The sequence below is a fragment of the Thermobia domestica genome, chromosome 2 (genome assembly GCF_964235325.1).
Source record: "Thermobia domestica chromosome 2, izTheDome1.hap1.1, whole genome shotgun sequence".
In the NCBI taxonomy this organism is placed as follows: Eukaryota; Metazoa; Arthropoda; class Insecta; order Zygentoma; family Lepismatidae; genus Thermobia; species Thermobia domestica.
Window position 1 is genome coordinate 337,460,329 of NC_137455.1, and position 15,763 is coordinate 337,476,091.

Genomic DNA, 15,763 nt, shown 5'->3' on the forward strand with positions numbered 1-15,763 from the left:
AGACCAGATGTTTCTTATTGTGTATTTTTTGAGTTGTTTCAGTTTAAGATATAATAATTAATAATAGTAATAAAAATAATGTGTGTGTGTTTATATGTACGCATGTTTGATGAGCTATTAACAGGGTCGTCGCGTGGGTTGTAAGCGCCCGGGGCGAGAATTCCCAGGCGCCTCCCAGTGTATTATGAAAATCAGTCAGAGTTTATTCTGTTCTCCTAGATTTAAATATGGAATGTAAGATCATAATGTAAGATAAAAGTTGGTACGGTATTATGTCAGTTTTTTAAAGTGGCATTTTTTTTTTAAAGCGAGTAGTGCATATAGAAACCTACTTTTAATTTATAGGATAGGACAGGATTTTTACAAAGAATCAACATTTATAAGGTTATATTTTTCGTATGTGAGGTCACAATTAGAATACTGTTGTACTGTTTGGATACCAAATGTCATTAAATACTCTGATGCAATTGAAAATATAGAGTTTAAATTTTAAAAAATGCTTGCATACAAGAAAACCGGTATGTCACCTATGAAGATTTAGTAACGAATTTTAGTTTTCAAACATTAGAAAAAAAAAGATGGGTGTTTGATCTATTCTTGTTACATACATTATTAAACGGTAAAATTGACTATCCACAATTAGTTTCAGAAGTGTTATTACATATCCCAATAGGTAAGACTAGAACAGCAAGCACTGGGAAATTCTATTGTAGAAAAGCAAAAACTAACATATCACATAAGTCTTTTCTGTGGAGAATATAACGAAATGATTAGATTTCATGTAGTAGTTGTATTTAGTATGTCCGAAAACAAGTTCAAAATAATTGTCAGGCAATAACTACTGCATAATTAAATGATGTATATTTGTGTATGTATATATAATAATATATGTATAATAGTTTATGTTAGATAATTATGTACACAACATTATAACTGGGCATTAAACCTGTTGTGTTATCCTTATGAAATAAATAAATAAATTTTACTTAGCCATGGCCTGATCATTATTAAAATATTTGAATTAGCATTATTTTGAAAGAAATCATTTACCAACATAATCTGACTTCCTTGAATTTTGTTGATTTGTCTTTTCGGCGCCCCCCTAGTCGCAGCGCCCGGGGCAATCACCCCGGTCGCTCCGCTCAGGCGACGGCCCTGGCTATTCATTCTTTCACATTGTGAAAGTAACTTTTAGTTTGGTTTTAATATCTATGTAGAAAGCACAACCCCCTGAAAATATCATGGCCCTCCCTATAACAATTTGCTGGCTACACCACTGCTTACGGATTCTCTCCGAGCCAAGCCGAGCCGAGCCAAACCGACAACAGAGGAAAAACCGAAGTCAGTCCATGGGCCATTGAAAGTAAGCTGACTTTAAGTTCAGCTGGTGTCCTAAGAAGCCGAATTTAGCTGAAACAGAGCAATTCCGATTTAAGACTCAAGGCGAGCTAATTGACATCCCTAGTTTATTGACGATCAGGATTTTCGTCATAGCTCACTCTGACTCAAGATATTTCGGATTTGCCAACATCGCTTAACATAATGAGATTGCATACTTCTATTTTGATATCCGTAAAAAAAAAAAAAAAAAAGTTTCACTTTGTTGAAATATTTTACTATAAAATCCTTACGTAACTACGTGTGTACTTACCTGACCTGCTGGGACTTTTCATCTATGTAGCTGGTTCTATAGAAACCTGGAGGGCTATCCTTCAACGTCCCATTGAAAGGTATTTTAATAGTATAGTTTAAATTTTGGATAAGAGTATCTTCAAGAAAAATGTGATAAAAGTCCCTTTGTTCATCATATCCATGATCGTTAATCCTCATGTAAGTACCAGTTTGCACTTCAGCCACTGTCACGTTTTCTTCTGTGATATTCAATCCATGTGAATGAAGCGTAATACTTCTAGCAGTAGTCACACATGTCACAGTTATTGAAACTTCACCAACGAATCGAAAATCACCTTCCAAGTACGGAATCAAACGGAGTTTATAAGAAGTAGGCACAAGGTTTGGTGGGAGTCGAACATTTGTGGTTACTGGGTTGACTTCTGGTATCTGTGGGGGAATAATGCCATGCGTTTCTAGGATTTCCTCAACTTCTTGAACATTTTGAGCATACGGACAAGGCGCTAGGTAATGAACAAGAATAGCCACTATGATGACTACAGAACATGCAAATAGGGTTAAAAACATGGCTTTCCTAATGGACACAAACCACCCTCCATGTCTGTTGTATTTGATTAGATCCAAAGATTCTGCACTGAGGAATTCTGATCTACTTGTTGCCAAGGACTGAGTCATCGCTGGAACCTAGAAAAAAAGTGTCATTGCAACATTAAAGTGGTTGAGGAACGAACGTATAAATCATCAATCATGTAACAACTATTTCCTGAATCTGAAGGTAAATTCAATCAGTAATCTGATTTCATTCATCACACAGTAGAGCGTCGATTATCCGAACGTCGGTCAACCGAACGACCGCTTAAGCGAACTGTGTACTCGCTCGCACCTGTTACTCTCCCACCCTACCGTCCATCATCCCCCTCACTCCCAAACCAAGTTTCCCACAGTAGTCGCCGCACTCAGCCACCGCTGGCGGAACATTGCTTCTAATGGGGCCTTCATAAGGCGCTGCTGACCGGCCAAGCCGCCAGTCGCTGTGTTTCAACAATCAGCACACTTCTGTCGGTTTGGCACAGGCTGTAGAAGTAGCGGCAGTATCAAAGCTGTTCACAGCAACAGCTGCGCCAGCTTAGAGTTGAGGCGTGCCGCTCCGCGCATGGCAAATAAACATGTACAGTTCGATTATCCGAACAAACCAGTTTTCTGAACACCCATGTCCCCCAATTACTTCGGATAATCGACGCTCTACTGTAATTCAAAACAGTCATTAAACATTGAGACAATATTTCTCAACTAGAATTGTTGACAATAAAGACTTTAGTCCATAATTTAAGAAGCAAATAACTATGCATAAACACACATATGTATTATGTTCAACAAAATCTTTGTATGTATCAGGTGGGATATTAAACATTAAATTGTAAGCTTAACTAAGATTGGCAGTTAATGATATTGGGCGGTATTCAGAGAGAATCCGTTAATCAAGGGTTAGATACCGACTAGTTAGTGGCATACTAGATCATTACTAACGAAGTGTACTTTTTAGTATTCAGAGTCTACTTTGAATACAACTATAAGTTGACTTGGGTATGATTAATTAATATAACCCCAATGCATCGGGTGAGGAAATTAATGTCGCAACTACGGAAAATTAAATGTGGGCATGCGTAGTCTGTAAAAATGAAAATACATGAAATCAGAAATCCGAAATGTTGTGTCTCACAACCTAAACCGTGGCTAAATTAGGATACCCTTTGCTCTCTAGATTAATTAGATACATATGATTAACTTCGTCAATTCCTACGTCCTAATCAGAGACTCTGAATACACTTTTGATAACCGTATGTTAATCAAACACGTAGTAAGGTGTTAATCAGATGTCAAAACAACTCTGCATAAGGCCCTTAGTGTTTAATGTTAGAGGTTGATTAAAAGTTTTTTGAATTTATGGCGATTACAAAATTGTGAAGGTACTAACACTTATGTCATCCGTCATTTTTCAGTAATTTTAACATTAAAATTACTATAACACAAAACAATTCTTTACAACAAAACTTTGCGATATAGGTCACTGGATCTTAGATCTGCACATAAAGATACGAAACCTTAACTGAGATTACGAGAGAAACTGTAAAGAAAAACCGAGATTTATCCGCCATCTTTTATCATTACCCATCATTTTCAACAATTTTTACATTAAAATTGCTATAATATTAAACACTTTTAAATAAGGAAACTCAATGATATAGGTAAATAGGTCCAAGGTCTGCATTCAGTGTTGCCACACTTGCTAAAATTGTACCAAATTCAGCTTTTTTTGTCATTCATCGTCCCGTTGGTACCACGCTGGCATTTTGAGCCCCTTTTGATACAATTCCACCCAATTCAGCACCATTCAAATACTTGTCACATTTTCAAAAGTGTCAGTAAGACTTTTCCTACATCTCACATTATTCATACTGTCTATTGGACTCAAAAAATGCTGTTGAACATTCATTCTGTGGTGTTGCATTGCATAACGCTACGAACTTTGTGTGGAAAATTCGAACTATACCGGGAAACAAATAACGCTAGATGGGCGCATCCGTGCGACGCATGGAGACGAAAAAGAAGCTGTGTGGTGGAAGTTTTAACTTGAAATATTTTTAAAAAGCAGCACACACACGTTGAATCAAGTGTTGAATATTCTGAAGAAGACCAATGTGTGCTCAAGTGAGTCTATAATTTATGTGTCGTTGCAAAGATTCTACATCAAACGATAACAGCACATTGACAATAAACAAGAAATTTTTAGCTGATGGTTATGGACTAATATTTTTAGTATCATCCCACCACTTGCCTAGTGGAACAGAAAAAAATCTGGGAAAATGTCAGTCAGGTGGGCAGCTCGGATCTCGGATTTGGAACGTTCCAGTCGTACAGGAAGTTCTTGAAGCATTTACTTAGGGTCACTCGGTGGTGTCCATCATAGAAACTAAAATTAAACCTACACAAAACTCAGATCATACTTTTTTCAGAAGACGACGAAGAACCATAAAAATGCAACAGCAACACATCACACCTAGTTGAAAAGCCAAATATTTAGGAATCATGTTAGACCGCCAACTCAATCTAAAAACTTGTATTAAAGAAGAAACCCATCAAAATCATACTGACATTATATAGCATTTGTGCTAACGAACTCATCGATATTCGCAAACGAACTTACATATATAAAATAGCCATAAAACGAATTATCACATATGGACATAAATTATTCACGATTCAGATCATTGCAAGCACAGAAAGATACTGACTGAAAAAAAAAGTTTTCAAAAATTTTATGAGAATAGTCTCTGATCTATATAAAGTAAACAATCTAATCATTATAATGGACTTTGTACTTAAACCGCAAATATATCTCCGGACATAAAAACACGAATTTCTTTCATGTAAACTTCACTGAAGATCACCGGACTCCTACAGATACTCCTTTAGCCACTCTTCAATCCTTAACTAGGCTTACATGAAAAGAAGAAAAACTCAGAAACACCCATATCGATTCATATGAAACACTCTCCTTTCTCCTACAAAATAAATTCACCACCATAAGCCAAGTTTTCCCTCCTAATCCATTGACTAGTACTGGCTTGCGTTTTCAAATTTCATACTACCGCTAATACTAATCATCATCATCATAGAAGATTGAACTCCTTACGAGGCCTTACAATACTGTTACGACTTGTGATTCTGATAATCTCTTTGGCTATCCCTGCATCGAGAATAAACAGATATACACAATACTTACACTATAAAATTTTAAAACTCATTTAAAAAAAAATAACGTTTTTTAGAACGTTAAATACAACTTCGAAATTGGAAGGTAAAGCTATGAAGATGATAGATACTTTTTTAATTAATCTGAATCGTATTATAAATTCAATTATAGCTATAAGTGGTAGATGGATTTAATCAGGAAATGGACTAAATTACCTCTTTACATTCTTACTTACTTGCTAGTGCACTCGAATTAATTTGAATGGTTTTAAAGTTTTAGCTAGTCACGATTGACTGGTTTAGAATTCATGAAAATGTGAATACAAAACCTATTTAGAGCCTGGTTTGTCTATTTATTTATTTTCAGATAACAATTACTTAGCGTAAATGTTACATCACGAATGAATTAAAATGATTTTCTATCTTGATACCAACCTTGGGACATTGTTGGCATCCAAGAGATGTAGTCATTGTTATTATCTTCTTTATCAAACCTTTGAAAAAATGAAAATATCTATAATTTATTTTTACTAATTGCCAAACATTGCAGGACTAGCTCGGGAGAGTAATGCTCCCGGAAGTAGAAACGAGAAACACAGTTCTGATTGGTTGGCGTTATCCTCTTCTTGCCACGTTGCATTAAAATAGCAGAAATCAAACGAGTGCTACTGTAGGCCTTCGTAGCCGAGTGGGCTAGCGCTATATGCTAATAATATAAGTCTCTTTTGGCGCGAGTTCAAACCCGGCCCGAGGAAAGTTTTTTTTACATTTTTTTTACATTTTTATAACACTTATTAAATTAAAATAATATGAAAATAATACTTAAAAAAGTGATTTATTTATTTTTGTGCAGATAAGTAGTTGTAGTACTTATGCCCTTGTACTCCATGATATAGGGCTCGTTTTCTTCATGATATAAATTTTGTGACCAACTTAAAACAACTGCTAGGATAGCGCGTAAAAGAGCTGGCTAGAGTAGCGCGCGGAAAAACGTACTTCCGGGAGTATTACTCTCCCGAGCGGGTCGTAACACTGCATGTATGGATAAATTCTCTACTTGAATTGAAATCCTAACTTTACAAATATTCCTATTGCCTACGTATATTTTGAATTCCTAACACAAGAACTCATCAAATATTTCGTAAACAGTTCTCTTAGATTCAAGGAATTTTTCCAAACCTAGCGAAATTTGGAAGCAAAAATTGGCAAATAAGATAATAGATTTTTTTGGAGGCAAAATGCTGAAATCCAGAAAAACAACCACGTTGAGTTGCAGGCCATTTTTTTTCCTTCTTTCTTCTGTTAAGAGTCTTCATCCCGGCGAAATTAAAATACCGCTAATTTTACAGTAATTATGTGATATCTTCAAATAGATAAAAGATAATCGAAATGTGGAACAAGAGCGCCCTAGACAATATTATTTTACATGAGAAACCGTTATCACGACTCACTTATATGCTTTCGATTTCGAGCCATTTTGAAAATCGGCATTTATTTTCGCGTTTCTAAACGGCTGAAAACGGAAAGCTACTAGGTGACTTGTGGTAACGGTACCTCATGCAAAATAATATTGTCTAGGGCGCTCTTGTTCCATATTTCAATTATCTTTTATCTATTTGAAGATATCACATAATTACTGTAAAATTAGCGGTATTTTAATTTCGCCGGGATGAAGACTCTTAAGAAGAATCAATAATCCTCAATTCTCTTCAGTTTGCTATGTAGTTTCCCTTTGTGAAAACTTTGGCAAAAGATCTTGCCCTGTGTCCCCATTCTTCTACCATTATAGAGTACGATGAGAATATTAAGGGAGTGGACAGATCAGAGGCTCAAAATCCATGCCCCCACTTGAAACCAGATGTTACTACTATCGGTACTTGTACTATACTTTTTAATGCTTGGAAAGTTTGTGAAAGCAGGCACCACTAAATTGCATTCTTCTTCTTCTTCTTCTTCTTCATATTATTATTATTATTATTATTATTATTATTATTATTATTATTATTATTATTATTATTATTAAGGTAACCAAGAAAGTTCTGTCGCTTTTTCACCCACCACATTCGAACATCGATATGTCACATAAGACGCACCTGGAAGATCAAAAATTATTCCTATCAGAATCGACGACCTTCTGCCAACGTTCTGGAAGGTCATGGATTCCATCGTGGTAGAACTTGGTGGGCAATGTCCAAGAGTATGGCGGATACAATAGTGTTTCTCATTCAAGGCTTAGAATGGTGTCCTGGGTCATCCTGGTCACGTGTTTCTTAACGTTGTCCTGTAACAGGAGGACCTCTTTGCGATTTAGAAGTGCTGGCCCCAGAGTTTTGAGTTTTTCTTGAACATGGCTCAACTGCTGACAGCACACAGTTGCATTGATGCTCTTACCAGCTGGCAGCAATTCCCGATGCTCGGTGCCGCGACCAGTATACCAAACACATAGGAGGACCTTCTTCTGGTGCAGTGCTGATTTCAGCTGTTTTGGGAGCGGTTCATGGGAGGCTAACCAATGATGATGGAGCCGTGGAGCTTCGTACAAGACTCACTTCTCTTCACATGTCAACATCCTGTCCAGAAATTTCTCCTTCCTCAGACAAGACAGCAAAGAAACACAGGGGTTTGCTCGCGTTGCCTTCTGGAACGAAGTAAAATCATGTGGGACCCATCGACCCAACTTATAATGCTTCCCAAGTTGATGGAGGTTTTACCGAATGGTTTTTCCACTCACACTGAATTCTAGTCCCAGTTCCTCACATGTCTGGCCACTGTTTGCCTCAATTGCTGCCTGAAGATTTTCATTTTGTACATGTGTTGTTCTTGCGGCACGTGGTGCATCTTTGATTGTTTCGTCATAGTCTTTAGACTCGTTAAAATGGACCGTCCGCGTAGTTACAACACCCTCACCAAAGGCCTGGCATATCTTCCACCCCACTGGAGCGGCGTTTGACTCCAGTTTGAACTCGTAGAGCATACACACCCTTATGAGGCTCTGTGGAGGTTTCATGTTCACTCTGTCCTTACGCAAGTTCACGGTGTAACGGAACTGCCAAACCAGGTATCGATAGTATGTTGTATATACCCGCACCAACAACTGACCTTCGCCTAATCTCCATTCGCATTCTACTCACGGAGTAAGGGCAAATTGAACATAGACCTCCGCAAAAAGCGACAGAATTTCTTGGTTATCTTTATATTATTATTATTATTATTATTATTATTATTATTATTATTATTATTATTATTATTATTATTATTATTATTATTATTATTATGAAATAGAATTAATTATTCATTTTACCCAGTCGAAAAATAGAATCTTTATGTTTTACGTCCCACAATTATCCTGGGTAGGCTAAAGGAGACAGGCGTAATGAAGAAAGTGAGAAGACACGCGAGAACCCCGAGAGAATCCACGCACGCGCTGTTTGCCCATCACAAAGCTCACTTGTTACGAGCTGAGATCGAACCATTTACCCCATGCACGAAAGGTGAACGCTCTACCACTGACTCACCGTGCCCCACCATCAAAAAACAAGAAAAAGTCATGTAAAGATTTTGAAAAGTGTGGCCTAATTATTTTAATATCTAAACCCCTGTATTTTACACATTTCTTAGTCATATAGATAAAAGATAATGCATCTTTTCATGTGCACAAGTACACTTTTTACCATTAGTATAGAAAGGCCATCGTTTACAAACTAGGGGAAAATTTAACTGAAAAGCGAAAATTTTGTTGTCGTTGACGGTAAAAATATGTTACAGATTAGCTACCAGCACTGCTCATAGGGTGTATTCTACTATGGGCTAGTCGAATTGTGGCCTATTATTCATGGACATAATTGGCAATAATTTTTTTCTTTATAGGATTGTTGTAATTGTTTTCCTGGTCGACATTCTCAAAATCCTTGCAGATCCGACTTACACTAAAGCCATGAGAAAATGGTGGACGAAGAGGCACCTTAGTTTGGTGTTTGTCTGACTTCTGGAACACAGTCAATTGTAGAAACCAAATAAACCAATGGACCAACTTGAGAGAGCATAAATTTTCCTATCAAATAGAGTTTTTAGAATTTTTTCTAAGACTTACCATCCTCCAGAACCAGGTCTGGAACCGTTTTTTTCGGATTCAGGTCTGGAACCGTTTTTTTCGGATCCAGGTCTGGAACCGTTTTTTTCGGATCCAGGTCTGGAACCTGTTCTTCGGATCCAGGTCTGGAACCGGGTTTTTGGGTCCAGGCCCGGAACCGGTTCGAGAACCGGTTCTGAAAACCGTATCTCCGAGAACCGGAACTTTGTGGTCATCCCTAATAATCACCCTCAATTTAAACAGAAACGCGAATTTAAAAAATAAAATGAAATCTTTAAGTTTTACGTCCCACGGTTATGCCGGTTAGGCTAAAGAAGATGGTGATTATGAGAAATGAATGAAATGGTGGAATGAAGAAAGTGGGAGGAAACGGAAGAACCCCGAGAAAACCCACGAGCACGGGTTTGTCCACCACAAGTCCAGACACCTTGAGCTGGGATCGAACGCGAATTTAGTTGAAATTGATAAGTATTTAACGCGAGTTATTGAATTTCTTATTGCCACTATATTTACAGCAAAAGTATACTTTGTCAATAAACACACCCATTAGAGGAACAATGAATATATAAATTTAAAAATATCCCATTGTTCAGCTTACTGAAGGCTCTACATCGTCTGACTAAATGCGCATAGTGAGATAGCATCTGCATATGATCATACAATATCCATATCACGTGCGTATAGACTATTCTTTAAGACTTGTATCGTCTTCATTTTAAGTTTCCTCTTACGAGAAACACCATCAAGTAGAAACGTCTTGAATTTATGTTCCTGTTGTTATTTGAGATCCATGAAAGACAGTACAAATGAAATCTTCCTTGTCAGCCTACCAAGACTCCGAATGATACCCTTCTTCATCAATTGGTGTGTATTCCCCATCAATTTTTGAAACATCAGAAGCTTCCTCCTTAGTTATAGGAGAGCATCTAATTGAGACCAAGGCAGGCTCATCCATATAGGCGACTAGGCAACACTATTATAATTTATATCATTAAGGGTCTTCGCTACAGCGAAATTAAACTACCGCTAATTTTAGAGTTTTTTTTTTTGGTAATATCTTCAAAACAAATAAAAACATTCGAAAAGCGGAAACGTAGTGAATTAGACAATAGGATTTTACATGTGATACCGTTATCACAACTCATCTATCTGCTTTCGATTTGGAACTGTAGATAGATTCAGCATTTTTTGCGGGTTTTGTAAATAGCGGCATACCAAAATCAGATAAGTGAATTGCGGTAAAGATATCACATGCAAAATCGTATTGTTTAGTTCACTACGTTTCTGTTTTCCGAATATTTTTATTTGTTTTGAAGATATTACAGAAAAAACTCTAAACTTAGCGGTAGTTTAATTTCGCTGCAGTGAAGACCCTTAATAACAGAAAATCAAACAAGTTTATAGAGGTGTTGTGTTGGCCTTCAGTAAAGCATGTCGTCAGACAAAACGGTTGGGAACCACTCCACTAACCAATGACACTAATCCCGTTGTTAGTGCTCTAAGACTGGGGCTAAGTTCACGCACTTGCTCTTCATGTCCAGTTCAGTAGGTGTTCGTTGACGTAGCGCATGTAAACTCCTGACATAAATAAAATAAAAATAGTTTAAAGTAAATGTTTGATATTTGGATGTGGCAATTGGACTCACAATGATACACAAAGATAAACTATGAAATCGCTCACGTGCTGCAGTGAAGGAAAAATTCAGCGTTTGTTCAAACATTCATTGTGCAACTGTTTCTCTTAAATAAAAAAAATACATGTTACACAATTCTTAAGGGAAAATGACATGTTAAAAATGAGCACACAATTGAAGCAATTCCTTACTAAGTGGAGCTAATTTTTAATTATATTTATAATAAGAGAGATCCGATCCTGGCTACGTTCATTATTATCTCTGTGGAAAGTAAATTCAATTTATACAATGAAGATCCATTTAAGAGGATTTTAAGATATATTGTATAATAGATAAAGTCTCGTGGTTTTGGTGAATTATTAAGTAAGTTGTAAACTGTACCTATAACATAGCTAAATTTTATGGGAGTACACATAGAGCTGGGTAGTGATGAGTGCAAGAGTCTTGGTCTTGCATTTTTTGCAAGAGTCTTGCATGAAAGACCAAGACCAAGACCAGGAATCCCGATGCAAGACCAAGACCAAGGGGTGCAAGAACAAGACCAAGACTAAGACCATACATGCAAGACCAAGACCAAGACTCTTGCGCAAGAAGCAAGAATCTTGCACAAGTAGCGGTACCACTTTATTTTTTTTTATAGGATGTGAAAAGGAAGGGGAGAAATCATTACATCTTTCACTTGAATTTCTTGGCTTCAGTGAAAAGGTCTCTGGAGTAAATGTGTTCCTAGTAGTTTATTCTATCCATGTCGATCTGCCCCAGCGAATTTTAAATCATGTAAAACCTGTTCTTTCAACTTATCAACACGGCTTCTTACGTAATAGGTCTACTTCGACAAACTTATCAACTTTGACAAATTTTATAGTAACAGAATTAGATAGAGGCGGTCAAGTAGATGTTGTTTATACTGATTTTAGCAAGGCATTTGACGTCGTTGATCATGATGTCTTGCTACTGAAAGTAGCATCTCTGAACTTTTCGAAACAAGCAATGGAGTATATTGTATCATACTTGCATAACCGAAAACAATATGTTTCATACAAAGGATTTGTTACTGAAAAATTTAATACTCTATCAGGAGTCCCTCAAGGATCTAATCTAGGTCCTCTGTTGTTTCTTCTTGTTATTAATGATATTCCTCTATGTATTAAAACTTCTCAAGTTCTTCTTTTTGCCGACGATCTCAAATTATACTCCAAAGTAGGTTCAATTGATGACTGCGTGAAACTTCAAGATTTAGAGAGTATTCAAATGTGGTGTGATAAGAATAAATTAGTCCTGAATGTTTCCAAATGTAAATCTGTATTTTTCACGAGGAAAGAAAATCAAATTAACTTTACGTATACAATAAGTGGCACTTCCTTGTCTACCCCAAATACTATCAAAGATCTAGGAGTTATATTTGATAGCAAATTAACCTTTACCCAACACATTGACGCGATAACGAGTAGTGCATATAGAAACCTAGGTTTAATTTATAGGATAGGACAGGATTTCTGCAAACAATCAACATTTATAAGGTTATATTTTTCATATGTGAGGTCAAAATTAAAATACTGTTGTACTGTTTGGACACCAAATGTCACAAAATACACTGATGCAATAGAAAATATGCAATTTAAATTCTTAAAAATGCTTACATAGGCCTACAAGAAAACCGGTTTCTATCCAAAGTATGTCTCCTATGAAGACTTAGTAAGGAATTTTAATTTTCAAACATTAGAAAAAAGGAGATGTGTTTTTGATTTGTTGTTCTTACATAAATTATTAAATGGTAAAATTGATTGTCCAGAATTAGTTTCAGAAGTACTATTACGTGTCCCAACAGGTAAGACGAGGACAGCAAACGCTGGGACATTCTATTGTAGAAAAGCAAGAACAAAAATATTACATAAGTCTCCTCTGTGGAGAATGTGTGCTTCATATAATGAAATGATTAGATTTCATGTAATAGATGTGTTTAGTATGTCAGAGAACAAATTCAAAAGAATTATCATGCAATAACTTAGGTATAATTAGATAACGTATATTTGTGTATGTTTAATAGTGTATTTTAAATAATTCTGTATACGACACTATAACTGGGCATTAAGCCTGTTGTGTTGTCCTTATGAAATAAATAAATAAACTAGATATTTCATTTCATTTCAAAACTTATTAGTGGTGTTCTTCTTCCAAAACTAAAGAGAAATGTAGTATCGGTAATTCCGTACACCATAAGTGCCAACTACATAAATATGGACTTGGCTCTGAGGCTCAAGCATCCGTTGGAAATTTTTAATGTGTGCTCATAAAATTAATATCGAAAAAAAAACATTTTCATGACATTGACAAAAACTTAGTATATGTGACCTCAAGTTTGATTTCATGGTTGGATGCTTTGTTTATTATTGTAACATTACACTCCTTAGGTACACAGCACATCGAGGATTGAGCGATAAACAACATTATACAACAATAAATAATACATATTCACAAGTGAGAGTGATTTTGTACAGTTATTTCAAATAACTTGGAGTTCGATGCCTTATTTTGTATTTCTGATATACGTCAAAAATATTTATATAAATTGAATTTACACGAAAGATACGGACAGTTTAGTTTTCAGTTTCCACTGAAATTATTCTGAAATATTAAGAATAATTGATTATAATCATTATTATTTTAATTTTTCTCTATCTTTTTTGGCCAATATTGCTAAACATCATCATCATAGCTATTCTGCCATTATTGACAGGCCACGTGCTGCAACTGAGAACCTTCGATGTACGGTGGTCCGTAGCTTCTTTCTTCGTCTTGACGTAGTAATTTTCTTTTTCAAAACTTTTGTTCAATTATACCAGCCATACACTGACGTATTTTTCAGCCGTAGCCATAAAATTTCTTGCGCTAGTCTTGTTAGCAGCTGTCAATACGTTAGTGTATGGGACCTGGCGTACGTTTACGTACCGAATTTTCATACGCTGGAAAAGTCTGGGTGCTTTTAACTTCGAGCGTAAATACGGCGCGTAAAAACGGCTCAGATGAAAGGGTTTTCAAGCAGCAGGTGGTCTCTTGCCCTTTCCACGGCCTTCTCCCTCTTCTGGTCGTATTGTTTTCAGAAGAGAAAACCTGTTCTTGTGTTGTCCTCGCGAATCGTTGCTGAGGCTTGCTGGTAGACTCTCCAGAAATAATCATTCCAATCTAGTTTCAGTCTTTCCATACAAGATACGATTTCGGCTGAACTAATATTTCCTATTGCACAAAACGAGACATTATTTCCTATTAAAATTCATAATTAATTTTGAGTGCACAGAGAAAAAGGTATTTAAATCCAATACTTCCTAATCTGAATTCGCAAATTATGAGAGCTCCTCCGTGGCTATATAGTCAGCGTACGCGTCCTCGGCGCGAGGCGCCCTGTTCGATTCTAGGCGGGAGCTCATGCGGTTCGGGTTCTATTTCTCATATAGGCTCGCTAAACTTATCTAACCTGATGCCTTTCGACTAGGAATTTAAGACTTAATTTAATATTTGGACATTAGTTTTTTTTTTTCCACACAGGTAAAGGCGCATATAAAGATGAAGTCACAGCTTCAGAGTTACCCATGTTGTGATACTGAAATGAAATCTTTGAGTTTAACTTCCCACGATTATGCCATTTAGACTAAAGAATACAATAATTAAGGCAAGTGAATGATAATGAGAGAATTGGTGGAATGAAATGTGGGAGGAAACGAGAGTACCCTGAGAAAACCCACGGACATGATGTTGCCCACACAAACTTATTTGGACGGGGATTGAACCAGGGACCCCACGCACCAGAGATAAGTGCTTTAGCACTCAGCCGCTGTGGCTCTCTGTTGTGTTTTTTTTTTTTTTTTTTTAAAGTATGACTGTCAATAGCATTTGACCAATTCTTGCCGAATTGAAAATTATCTATAAATCATATGTTGCTCCCACTATTGAGTATTGTTCTCCTATCTGGTCTATGGCCTGCCCTACTCATTTCAAAAATTAAATTCCGTAATTAATTTCTTTTTAGCCATTGTATCCTACCGAGTACCTCACCTCCGAACACTTCCAAAAAATAACGTTTTAAAATCCCTCAATATCAAACCTCCCCTAGTGAGAAACAAAATTTCTGACCTAATATTTTTGCAAAAAAATTGTAAATGGCCACATATCATATGAACAGTTGTTAAGTCAGATCAATTTTCGCGTACCCGCTAGAAGAACACGGTCCAGTGATCTCTTTTACACTTGAGCTGTGAGAGTTAATATTGTCCAAAGGTCCCTTCTAAACAAAATTAGATCAGTACCTATAATCAGTTACCAGAAACTGTAGACGTTTTTTCAAGTGAGTATACTTTCAGATCATCTATAAATAAGCTATTTTTGTAATGTCGCTGTTGTCTTGTACCATCTTGGCTTCAAATTGTAATTAAATTTTTATCAAATTGTTAAAATGTTTCAGAATAAAATGGCCTAGTGCTGTATCTGTAAGTTTAAATAGTAGTAATCCTGACCTTGAACAAGATACTATCCGATATTTCCCTGATAACACGGAGCAAATAATTGAGTTTGAATATCGAAATTCGATGACGATTCTTGCCATTTTGACAATGTGCTGCTTGTTATTTTAAGTACTTTCTCAACTTTACAAGAATTTATA

The 15,763-nt window shown here is 36.3% G+C and overlaps 1 protein-coding gene across 3 annotated transcripts in view; it reads right to left on the reverse strand.

Moving 5' to 3' along the window:
- Positions 1–15,763, reverse strand: part of LOC145678733 (aminopeptidase N-like) — a 166,124-nt gene that overhangs the window by 123,515 nt on the left and 26,846 nt on the right. For 2 of the 3 annotated variants that reach the window (XM_081749179.1, XM_081749178.1), the window contains exons 1-2: positions 5,821–5,877; positions 1,652–2,316 (exon numbers count right to left, since the gene is read on the reverse strand). In XM_081749179.1, coding sequence (XP_081605305.1) covers positions 1,652–2,316; positions 5,821–5,856 — 701 coding nt within the window. In that variant the 5' untranslated portion in view covers positions 5,857–5,877. Of the gene's footprint in view, positions 1–1,651; positions 2,317–5,820; positions 5,878–15,763 lie in introns of those variants that run through there. The other variant, XM_081749180.1, reaches the window with a different exon arrangement.